Source organism: Protopterus annectens, chromosome 1.part1, assembly GCF_019279795.1.
Source record: "Protopterus annectens isolate FY-2018-M chromosome 1.part1, PAN1.0, whole genome shotgun sequence".
In the NCBI taxonomy this organism is placed as follows: Eukaryota; Metazoa; Chordata; order Ceratodontiformes; family Protopteridae; genus Protopterus; species Protopterus annectens.
Genome location: NC_056726.1, coordinates 1,726,619,391 through 1,726,632,231, shown reverse-complemented (window position 1 = coordinate 1,726,632,231; position 12,841 = coordinate 1,726,619,391). Strand labels below are relative to the sequence as shown.

Sequence of the window (12,841 nt, the reverse complement as noted above, 5' to 3'; positions counted from 1 at the left end):
CCATGCTTATGTATACCTGAATCACCCTGTCTAAATCTACCATTCTTTTCAAATCCACCATTGTTAAATACAACCATAGTAACCCCCATATCTACCCCCTGTTTTTGTTTTAGGATAACTTCTCTTCTACTTGTATTCTAATACATCCCTTTCAATTTTTCTAGCTTTTCTTCTATAATTGAGACATTTCTTGTCTACCTTCTTTTTGATATTATAATATTTATTTTTTTTCATTTTCAACTGAACAAAAGGTCATTCAGAATCATTTCATTTACTTCATCAATTTTTTTAAAAAGCTGTTCCATTTCAGTTTCATTGTCTCTATTATTTTCATTATTCCAAACCCACATTCATCAAAAATCTGCATTAAATCTTTAATGCTACTTTCCTTTGTATTATTTGGGTATTTATAAACCCGTAAGCCTTTAGGCACAATGCCTAGCATTAAACATTGTTTCAAATACAAATTATCTAAGTGCAATGTTTTATATTTCAACATGAAATCCTGTAATAAATTAACATTGTCATTGTAAGTATTCACCTTTTCTGAGTCATTCCTCTGAGCATTTTTATAATTTAAACTATCACTCTTTTAACCAGTCCTGCCAAACAAAGTCATATTGCTGTTCAACGCGTTTGTTACCTGCATTGGGTTCAGTGACTCTATCCATATTACGGCCGTTCGTACGCTTATCCTTTGTTCTCACATCTTTCTGTGCTTGTATAACAACACCACTGTTTAAAAAGTCCCCTGACTCCTAAAAACATTAGGAATATCTTCCAAGTTCCCACTATTCGTATCCCTTCCCTCTGCTTCCAAGTTAACGGCTAGTCTGCCTTCATTTTCCTTTATGATGTCATTCCGCAAATTACTCAGTCCTTCCTGGTTACCAGGCAACGAATCATTGTTTCTGCTATTCAGCAACTGGGAAATATTGTTTAAAAGCATCACTACTTGTGTAAGCTAACCGACTGCTTCACGCAGATGATCAGAGTTGTTGGCTTCCATTAAGTCCTGTTCCTCCACACGTTCTTGCTCCATCCTCTCACCAAAAGTACTTGACCAACAAAAATAAGAGAAAAGGCACCCCATAAGATGAGCTAGACCACAAAATTAGTAAATGAAGCACCTGGAAGCCACAAACTGCTCAAACACAACTTTATTACTTCCAAAAAATAATAAAAACCACAATAAACAAAGATAAACGCTTAACTTGTTCAACATTTTATTCTAGCAGCTTTCCAAAAGTATACAAGCTATGTTTAAAATGTGTCCCTGTTTTTTGACCTTTTGCCCCTTGAAAATAAGTGAGAGAAGCTGTGCAATATGCCTATGACTTACACTACTGTCATTCTATTTATAGTGTGGGTGTGAAAGTAGACTTTTATGATGGAAATGCTCTGAATTGGGCAGTTTTGTCATTATTGGTTCATGCATTTTTGTTTCATTGCCTGCAGTACAGCCTACTGGAAAAATGTTCAAACAATAAATTTAAAATGCTCTCTAGCAAGTGTGTTGTATTATACAAGGAATATAACTTAATAAAGTCAGGAAGGTCTGTCAAAGAAAAGAACACATGTTTCTTGTTTTGTGTGCAAGGGGCCAATGATTTGAAAACAGCCCAAAGGTAATCTTTATTCACCACTGGCCAGATGCATTTTCTTTGGATGTTGTGTTGGTTTTCAGTGCTATTTCAATGAATGTGAGTTTCAAGGGCAGATAAGTTTTAATGCCAAGTCTATTTTCATTGAGACAGTATTGCTTTGTTTAACAGATGTCAAAATAAAATCCAAATAATCATTGTAGAAGTAAAGCAGTATGCACACATTGGTGTTTATAGTAAATGGGGCTAAATCGCCAGGTAATGGGACATTGGAATAGTTGCAGGGGGTCAGTGGTACCATATTTTGGTTGTCTGTTCTTCAGTTTTGCGTTTGAAAGTTGATATCCCACAATTACATTGGAGTGTGGGTGGGTTATGTAATTATGTATGCAAATTAGATGTTAATCAGCATACAGATTTGTACCTATTTTTCATGGGCCTTGTCCAGATTCTTGATGTTTCCAGGTTGAGAGGTATGTTTTCCATAGATTTAACTGTCAGCATCAATGTATCTTATGCAGGGGTTTGCGTTATCTGCCACAGTTTTTATGTAGGAAAGACATCAAGGAAACTGTCAAGCCATGTCAAAGAACACTGTGCAGCTATATGTCAAAGACTTTACAGGTTCACTAAAAATTAACTGGTTGTCTGTAACGTTTTCTTACCCTCTGACATGCCTCAAAAGCTGAGTTTATCATTTATAGCTGATTTAAAGTTTTTTTTTTCAAATTTGATTGACTGCTTACTTTGCGCCAAGAGGTACGTTTAAAGTACTGATTACCAGTTGCATACTCATTTCTAAATATGTTTTTCTGAAGAAGTTCTTGTCACCATTGTGTGTGCGTCTGTATATGGGAGCACTACAAAATCCTGAAAGCTCAAAATCTTGAAAGTTAAAAATACTGAAAACTCAAAATACTGACTCTAATAATACTGAAAACACACAGGATACCAACACTTACAATATTCCAGCACAAGTACATACAGAAACATACAACCCTTCAACTGTAAGCAGGGGGGGCAAGCCCCCATGCACCCATACACCCTGCTACTTAAATATATCAACTCCGAAATTGCACTTTACTATTCTATGTGCAGTCTTGGAGTTGATATATTTAAATAGCAGTGGGGGTGGGGGCGCAGCCCCCACATGGCGAGTGCGGAAGGGCTTCCCCCCCTGCTTATACTTGGAGAAGAGTAATATGGTTTGTCTTATTTGTTTCCATATGTGCTTATGCTGGAATATTGTAAGTGTTGGTATCCTGTGTGTTTTTCAGTATTATGAGTTTCAGTATTTTGAGTTTTCAGTATTTTGAACAGTCAATGGTCTTACATGATTTTGTAGCACTCCTATATATATATATATATATATATATATATATATATATATATATATATTTTAAAATGTGTGTGTATATGTATATACTGTAAGCTGGATGTGATTTGTGGATGCAGGTCAACCTTCAGTGCCACCACCTTTCTGACTTATCTCATTGAAGTAGACTGACTGGACCATGTTAGATACAAAATTAATGTATTTACTGTTAGCTTTTCTATAAATAATAATGTACTTAGCTTTTCTCCATCCACTTTGTCATCCCCTCCCATTTTCCTCCTCCTCTTTTTTTTTTTTTTTTTTTTTGAATGAACACCCTTTCAGTGAGACCTAGTCAACCATTCCAGAGACTGGTAAGGGGCAGTTTGCATAACTCTCAACTGTCCAGATTTTTGCGGAATGTCCTGATTTTTGCCTCATATTTTTGGTCTGTTCCTCGTAAAATGGATTGGTTTTCTGGATTTTTGTGGTAAATTGGTCAGGATTGAATTCACTAAATAATATGAAATTTTTTGAGCGGCTGATCAAAAAGCATCTTTCATCATGCCTATCTCATGATTTTGACCCTCTGCAATTTGCCTACAGATCTAACCGATCCACAGCTGATACCATATCAGTAGCACTACACATCTCCCTTGTGCATTTAGAGGGCAAAGAAACGTATGTGAGGATGCTGTTCATAGACTTCAGCTCTGCATTTAATACAGCGGTACCAATGCAGTTGATAGAAAAACTGACACATTTAGGAATCAGTACACATCTCTGTAATTGGATCCTGGACTTCTTGATTGAGAGAGACCACACAGGGTGTGATCGGTAAGAGCATATCAAAGTGTATCATGACTAACATTGGGGCTCCACAGGATGTGTTTTCAGCCCACTGTTATTCACCATCCTGACCCACAATTGCTATGCTAAGCACAAGTCTAACCCATATCATCAAGTTTGCTGATGACACCACAGTGATTTGGCTCATCAGAAAGGAGATTGCAAGGGTGTACAGAGAGGAGGTAGCATCTCTGATCACTTGGTGCGAGAGGAAGAACCTTGACCTGAATGTAAGCAAGACCAAAGAGATTATCATCAACTTAAGGAAAAGGAGAACAAACCACCCAGTGCTCAGGATCAATGGTGAGAGTGTGGAGATGGATAAGAGTACAAAATTCCTGGGTATACACATATCTGAGGATCTCTCGGTGTCAGGAAACACCAGCCATCTGGTCAAGAAAGCACACCAACGCTTCCACTTCTTCTTTTTTTAAGAAAGCTGAAAAAAGCTAAGCTTCCTCCTCATATTCTCTCCACCTTCTATAGAGGTGCAATAGAGAGCATCCTCACCTGCAACTACACAGTGTGGTTTAGAAGTTGCACAGTTACAGAAAGGAAGGCGCTACAAAGAGTGGTGAGGGTTGCAGAGAAGGTAACGGGTTCCAGTCTTCCATCGATGCAACATCTTTATTCTGCAAAAAGCATCTGAAAGGCCACCAAAATAATACAGGACAACACACATCCTGTGCATGGAATGTTTAACATCTGGCATTGGGAAGGAGATATTACAGCATCTGCTGCAGGACTACAAGATTCAGTAACAGTTTTTGCCCTACAGTGATTAGACTTCAGAACTCTGGCACTAGTCCCAGAGCTGTAGACATGAGTCGATTTTTATTTATCTGTGCCATATATACTTACATATATTCCAAGTAAGTGCGATATTTATTGCATCTATAGTCTGTATTATTTAACTCACTCAAGTGCAATATTAGACAAGTAACTTAGGCATTTTAATCTGTAGTGTGTTTTGTATTACTTTAAATAGGGTACTTAAAGTATTCTTTTAATTTTTGAATGTTGGTAAATGACTCTACTCTTTCTTGCGTATATTAGGAGTAGTGTTGTATTTGTTAGTTATGTTTATTCCTCTGCTTTTATGTGTTTTCACTTTCGTTTGTAATCTCAAGAATTGCTGATGCATGAAATTTTGTTTAGGCTACACGTGTGTAGTTCTAAATGGCAATAAAATTTACTTTGACTTTGATTTTGAATGACAGGCATTTGGGGTTTCAGAATTCATATCCTTCAGAAAATGGGTGGTAATACAAGACCTTTTATTCTAGCAGCTTTCTAGGTTTATAAAAGCAATATTTAAAAATTGTCCCTATTTTTTGGGGCTTTGTCCCCAATTGTTTTCATCTTTGGCCAAATTTTTTGTGCTAAGAGGTTGAGAAGTGGGTTTGTATTCCTCACCTTGGGCAGTGAGTCATGCATGCTTTTATAAATGTATATATGTACACACATGTACAGACATGTATTTAGTTACACAATGCTTTTCTGGTTGTCAGATGGCTCCCAGGTTGACTCAATATGGAGAAAAGAGGGAAACGTGGTACATTATGGGAATGAGGGGGTGGGATTAATCTTGCAAAAGCCTTGTGGGTGTCTTTGATAGCTGCTTAAAAGTTTAATGTTGTGATAAATTCATAAGTTTAATTTTTTCTGCAGTCAGGTGGCAGCATACAAACATGACATTTGTTCGGTCTTTTTAGGGCTTCTGCAAGAAGTGTTTTCCTGTGACGTATCAGTTGTAAATTTTTAGCTGTGTATGAAGCAGTTCAAGTACTGCTAGAAAATGTCTAGTGTTAACATTTGTATGAATTGTTCAAAAGTGTGCATTTTAAGTAACATTCAAGTTTTATCACCCTTTATTAATGTTGAGCTCATTTTCATGCAACAGACCCACAGCATTCAAAGTTTGTTATTTTTATAGGATAACACAGAGTCAGATGGAGAAGAAGATGAGAAAGACAAAGGCAAACTGAAACCAAATTCTGGTAATGGTGCTGACCTGCCCAATTATAGATGGACTCAAACCCTTGCAGAAGTGGATGTAAGTATACTGTATATTACCTTCTGCTTCTGGAATTTGTTGTGAATGTCTGAGTAGTGTGTTCACTTGTGCTCCATGTGCTTGTTACCAGTTGATAGTTTTATCTGCGCAATTGAGAACCAAGTGGTCCCACTGGTTCTTTTTACTAAGAAGCCCTTAAGCACAAAAAGGTAAGTTGATGAGATTTAAACCCATGCTTCCATATCGTAATTGTAATGCATTATTATAAATATGCAGAAAGTTGTTTGCATTTTTAGGGTCCGGAATAAAGTAGTAGTTAATCACTATTTGCAACTCTCCCTCTCTCTCTCTCTCAAAGAAAAATATGCATACATAATAGACGTTTATGTTAAAGTAAAATTTAAGACTGATTGCAAGTGCACTTTTTTTTTCTTTTTCAAGCTGATAGTTCCCTTTCAAGTGGGCTTCCGACTGAAAGGGAAAGATGTGGTGGTAGAAATCCAACGAAGACATCTAAAGGTGGGACTAAAAGGCCATCCTCCAGTCATTGATGGTGATATGTACAATGAAATTAAGGTAGAGGAGAGTTCCTGGCTCATTGATGATGGGAAAATAGTTACAGTTCACTTGGAGAAGGTAAGTGAATAATGTCCTAGTAAGTCTTTGCAGTACAGAAATGTAACTGACTGCAATACCCAGTTGAAGAGATTAGTAAATTGTCTTTTTAATCTCTGTCATTTTCCTGTGATAATGTAAGATGAAACATTCATTTTTTGCCGGTAGTTTTTAGTATGTGTATAATTGCTTGGGGAGATTTAGTTTTGGATGTGTACAATATCTTGAGGGTTAGGGAGCAAGTTTTTTGACAAATGGCTTCACCACAAGCTGGTAAGGGCTTTTTAAGCCTTGCACAGAAAAGTATTACACACATGTAACACAAATTAACCACACAATCTATTTGATCCAACTTGTTTTCATTTTTAGAGGGAAATTTTCCATTCTTGCTTATAAGAACATAGTTTATGTAGAAGTGTTGGGGAGGTGCAAAATATGGGAAATTGACTTTTTTATACTTTCAGTGTTGTGTGTATGTATAGATTTGTATAGATACTAGTACTGTGCATATATCCTATATATATATATATATATATATATATATATATATATATATATATATAAACACACACACACACACACAAACAGTGTTTATTATATGTTGTGTTGGTATATCTGTGTGTCTCTGATTGTAATGAAATGCACAGACATCGAAACACAGGTGATGTGTGCCAGCACTTCAAAAATATACTTAAGGTAATGTCCAACACAGAAGAACAACCAGTCGCAAAATGAAAATAATGCTGTTTTGCCATTGATTGTTTGAATAGTGGCAGTGTTACAAGGTCTACTCTTGGAGTTTGGGACAAGGGCAGGGTTAGCAAATATAGTAAGGTGGTCACCCCCTTGCACTGGTTTACTGTATGCCCAAAAAATAATATTCCTGGGAGCAAACCTGGACACAGCATCCCAGATGGCATTCTTTACACCAGAAAAGCAAACTTACCTGACAGCCTATTTCTCTCAACTAGCAGTTATCTGCAAGGAAAATCCTGCAAGCTCTGGGGTTCTTGGCTTCTTGTATTCTACTCATTCCATATGCCAGTCTGCATATGAGGCAACTTCAGTGGTACCTAAAAAGCCTTTGGTGTTAGCACTCTCAAGACCTGGAAACTCTTATACCAATGATACATTGTCTAAGGAAAGATTTTCTTTGGTGGGCAGCAGCATGCTACCACAACAAGGGACTACCCTTCTCACAACATCACGCTACCCAGACCCTCACCACAGATGAATCAGACTATGCCTGGGGGTGCACACCTGGACGGCAGGTACATACAGGGCCAATGGAGCCCACATCAAATACATCTGCACATCAACCAAAAAGAGATGTTAGCTGTCTAGCACACATCGACAGCTTTCAGACCCCTTCTCTCCCCTGGGGTACTACTGATCAAAACAGAAAACATCGCCGTGATGTGGTATATTAACAAGCAGGGAGGGACTCACTCCTACTCCTTTATGCAGGCTCGCCACGACCCTTTGGCGCATAGCCTCAGCCATGCAGCTACATCTGTTAGCACAATTCTTGCCAGGTTCACTGAACTCTCTGGCAGACAACTTAAGCAGAAATCTTCTGGACCCACACGAGTGGCAACTAGACCAAAGAACCTTTACCCTTATAACTCAGAAATGGGGCACCCCGAAAGTTGACCTCTTTGCTTCCCACTGCAACCATCAGCTCAGCAAGTTGTGCACCAGGGAGCCTCACTGCAGGGCCTGGAAAGTGAATACTTTGTCCTTCCAGTGGATCCAACCTCTCAGTTTATGCATTTCCCCCACTACCTCTCATTACCAGGCTACTTCTCAAAATAAGGGAGGAAAAACCGAGGACAATCCTGATTGCACTAGACTAGCCACGCCAGCACTGGTATCCACTGCTGAGCAGCCTGTCACCTCTGCTACCATGGCATCTCCCTCAGATACCAACACTCCTGACCCAGAGGGAAGAAAAATTCATGCATCCCCAATTGCCGACCCTCAGTTTGGCAGCCTGGCTTATTCACTGACCACTGTACAAGCTGCCAATGTCAGGAAACAGGTTCTAGATGTTATATGCGAGACCAGACACCCTAGCTCTAGAAAATCTTATGCTGACAAATGGAAAAGGTTCTGCACCTGGATCCAGGCTAAGGGAGCCGATACGGCACAGCCCTCCCTATCTCTCATCCTGGATTACCTAGCTGACCTACTACACAGTGATCTAGCCTTTTCCTCTGTTAAAATCCATGCCTCTGCTATCTCTGCTCATTTCAGCACTGAGCAACCTATTTTCTGTCACCCACTCATCAAGCAGTTTCTAAGAGGGGCGAGCAACTTGAGGGCACCCAGAAGAGCACCTACCCAGCTTGGGACCTAAACTTTGTGTTGGAAAAGCTCACCCTGCCCCCCCCCCCTTTGAACTAGTAGCTTCAGGACAGTTAGGTTCCCTCATATAAGACAGCCTTACTTCTGGCCATCACGTCAGCAAGAAGAGTATCCGAGCTACAAGCACTAATGGCTGTAAAGCCCTTCATCATTTTCCATGCTGACAGGGTCTCCCTCAAGACTAACCCGTCCTTCATGCCAAAAATGGTGTCCAGTGTGGCTGTCAACCATTCTATTAATTTTCCCACATTTTTCCTAACCCACAAAACAAGGGGGAAAGGATACTGCACTCTCTAGATGTGCACAGACAGCTCAGTTTCAATCTAGACAGGTCTAAACCATTTAGAAAGACTGATCAGTTGTTAGTCAGCTTTGCTGCAGGGGTAAAGGGCAAAGCCATATCTAAACAAACCATTTTATATATATGGGTCTACTTCGCATGGTCGACAATTTTGGTCGACAAGCAGTTTTATGTGGGGGGGGGGGTTGCCCCCCACACCCCTCCTAACTATATATATCAACTCCAGGGTCGCACAACATTGGGGAGAGGAGCAAATTTGCCTGTCGACCAAATGACTTGTCGACCAAATAAAAGTTGATCAAATGGCTTGTCGACAATCTCGGGTAGACCCATATATGTGTATATATATATATATATATATATATATATATATATATATATATATATATATACTGTACAGTACAATGGAAAGGTATTTGCTCCCTTCCTGATTTCTTATTTTTTTGCATGTTTGCCACACTTAAATGTTTCAGATCATCAAACCAAGATAACCCAAGTAAACACAAAATGCAGTTTTAAGTGATGATTTTATTTATTAAGGAAAAAAACTATCCAAACCTACATGGCCCTGTGTGAAAAAGCAATTGCCCCCTAAACTTAACTGGTTGTGCCACCCTTAGCAGCTATAACTGGAATCAAGCATTTGCAATAACTGGCAGTGAGTCTTTCACATTGCTGTTGAGGAATTTTGGCCCACTCTTCTTTGCAGAATTGTTTTAATTCAGCCATATTGGAGGGTTTCCTGCCATGAACCGCCTTTTTAAGGTCATGCCACTGCATCTCAATTGGATTCAAGTCCGGACTTTAACTAACCCACTCCAAAACCTTCATTTTCTTTTTTTTTTTAAGCCATTCAGCGGTGGACTTGCTGGTGTGTTTTGGATATTCTTCGTGTTTCATTGTTGCAGTCATTACATTTGGGTAATCTCCTGGCAGGTTGCCCTCAGTTGGCCTAAATTCTAAAGTCTTGGGTCTGCGTCGGTTGCTGTCTTCTCTTCCATGACGTCAGGTCGTCAGGGGTATAAAACATGCATCTGATGCCAATTTCTTCAGTCTTTCTTGCCGCGCGGTGCTCGAAGCAGAAGCATTTTTGCAAGTGCCGGTCGGCCGACTACTGAAAAATTGAGTTTGAGTTTCAGAACCGAAGTCTTCACTAAAGCTAAGTACCCTGTTGGGGAAACTTTTTTTTCTTGCTTTTTACCGATGTCAGAAAAAGTTAATAATTGTATTACTTGTGGGAAGCAAATTACGTCATAAGGATTTCCATTTATACTGTATTCCTTGCCTAGGCCCTGATCACGTGCCTGGTTGTCGGTTTTGTGCTAGATTTAACCAATGCACTATTAAGTGTCTGTATATTTTTGCATCAAAGTATTTTGGAAACAGATTTAACTACCCAGAAATGTCATCGGATAGCAATCTGACTACTGGAGTACATAAAAGGAGTACATAAAAGAACGCAAGGAAAAGGACAGAGAAAGGCAGTCGAGATCCAAAACCGACACAAAGCTTCTCCTGAGCCAGTCGCCGGTTCGCCGGTACTCAGTGAAGTGCTTTTGCAGCCCCTGATACCCGCTACTTTCGAGTCGCAGGCCTCTACCGACACCCATGTGGAGTCAGGCATGCTGCAAGATACTCAAGGTTTTGGACCGATGGATGTATCTCCCTCAGATAGGTCTGGAGCCGCTGAGCAGGCACCAGCTTTTGAGGGTGTATTCAGACCTCCTCATTTGTATATCAAACCGACGACAGCTGCAAAACCAAAGACAAAAGCAACTTCTAAAACTAAAAAACTGACGCACGAGCCACATGCACAGGCCTCTATGCCTAAAAAACAGATTATCAAAATGGCTGAAGACCTTATTACCTTGATCAGGGGTTCCCATCCCCCTCCAGATAAGCGGCCTAGGCAAGACACTGATTATGAATCTTCAGATCAGGTTTCTATTTCTTCTGATTCCTCTTCTGACCAGGAATTGTCTCTACCTCCCTATGAGGATTCTGATGCTGAGGAGTTTTTTCCTTCTGCATCTCCTCCTGAGGATTATTAATTTGGAGAAACCTTGCATACCTTGAGGGAGCATTTTCACTGGGAGAGTCAAGATTTCTCAGAATCAAAAAAGAGGCTCGGAGATTTCCTTCTTCCTCAGCACAAACCTTTAGCCATCCCCCCTGTTTTAGATATTGTGGATGATGTGATTTCAGAGTCAAGCTTGACCCCTGACTCCTTACCTCAGACTCCCGCTATGCCTGACAGATACTACAGGGTACCTGACTCACATAAATTATTATTTAGAAACCCTGCTGCTGATCCTGAAACTATTTCACAGGGTCCAAAGGGAGTTAAGGCCTCAACAGCAAAAAATCCTACACCCTATGACAGAGATTCAAGAGCACTAGACAGATGGGGAAAAAAGGTTTATACATCTGCAACCTTGGCAATCAGGGCCTTAAACTGTCAATTTCATATGATGACGTACCAACAACATGTTATGGGATTGCTGAAACAGAAAATGATGATTTCAGAATGTGCAGAAAATAAAGAATTGCAGGAATTATTGCATGCAGCTGAGCAAGTTGGAAAGCATACTTTGCAATGTGGTTTTGATTCTTTAGAGGCCTCCTGCAGGGCTGCAGTTACTGGGTCTGTGATTAGGAGGCATGCCTGGTTAAAGGAACACAATTTACCTGATCATGTTAAAGCTAAATTGCTAGATGCACCTTTACAGCATGATTCTCTGTTTGGTATTAAGGCAGAAGAGGTTCTAAAGAAAATGAAAGACAAAGCTAAGTCTATGCAAACTGCTAAAGACTTCTTACAAGTGTAGCCACCAAGATTCAGTAGAGACTGGCCTACAAAAAATTGGTCCTTTCCTGTGTCAGACAGAGCTCAAAGGGGCAAATCCAGGCACCCTAAGGGTTCCAGATACCAGGCGCAAGATTCATACAGGTCAAAGCAGTGGGGCGCTTCCACCTCCAAATCTGGAGGAGATAAAGTGCAAACCTACAGAAAACAATCCCAATGACTGCCCTCTGCCTACACCAAGCACTTATCTTTTGGCAGCACCCATAGGGAGAAAATTAGCACTTTTTGCTCAAAACTGGCAGTTAATAACCCAGGACAAGTGGGTACTAAACATCGTATCACAGGGATACAGATTCCATTTCCACACTCTGCCAATGGCAAATGGTTGGCCAGATCTGCCAAAAAATCAATGAGCAGAGGCACAGAAACAGGTTACGTCCCTCATGGATATGGGGGCCATTCAGGCAGAACCAGAACAGGAAAAAGGACAAGGTTTTTACTCAAGACTGTTCTTGGTACCCAGAAAGGACGAGGCCTGGTAGCCAGATTTATCGATTTTGAACACATACCTGGACATTCCAAAATTCAAAATGCTGACTTTGCAGCAGCTTCTGCCCATGCTGGGCAAGAATGCTTGGCTGGTGACTTTAGTCCTAAAAGAGGTATACCTGCATGTTCCAATAAGACAATCGTGCAGAAAATACCTCAGATTCAAGGCTGGCTTAATGCATTACCAATTCTCTGCAGTGCCCTTTGAATTATCTACTGCGCCCATGGTCTTTACAAATGCCTGGCACCAGTAATTGCATTTTGCAGACAAAGAAGTATACAAATATATCCTTACTTGGACGACTGTCTCATTCAAGCAGAGAACAAGGACATTCTTCGACACCTGGCGTTTGTGAAAAGTTTTCTAACGTGCCTAGGGTACACAATAAACAAAAAGAAATCACAACTGGTACCATCT

General features: G+C 40.0%; 1 protein-coding gene across 1 annotated transcript in view; it reads left to right on the top strand.

Moving 5' to 3' along the window:
- The window catches only part of NUDC (nuclear distribution C, dynein complex regulator), a gene marked incomplete in the record, with an annotated part of 611,459 nt that overhangs the window by 445,330 nt on the left and 153,288 nt on the right, over positions 1-12,841 (top strand). The window contains 2 exon segments of the mRNA XM_044089579.1: positions 5,705-5,824; positions 6,227-6,421. Coding sequence (XP_043945514.1) covers positions 5,705-5,824; positions 6,227-6,421 — 315 coding nt within the window.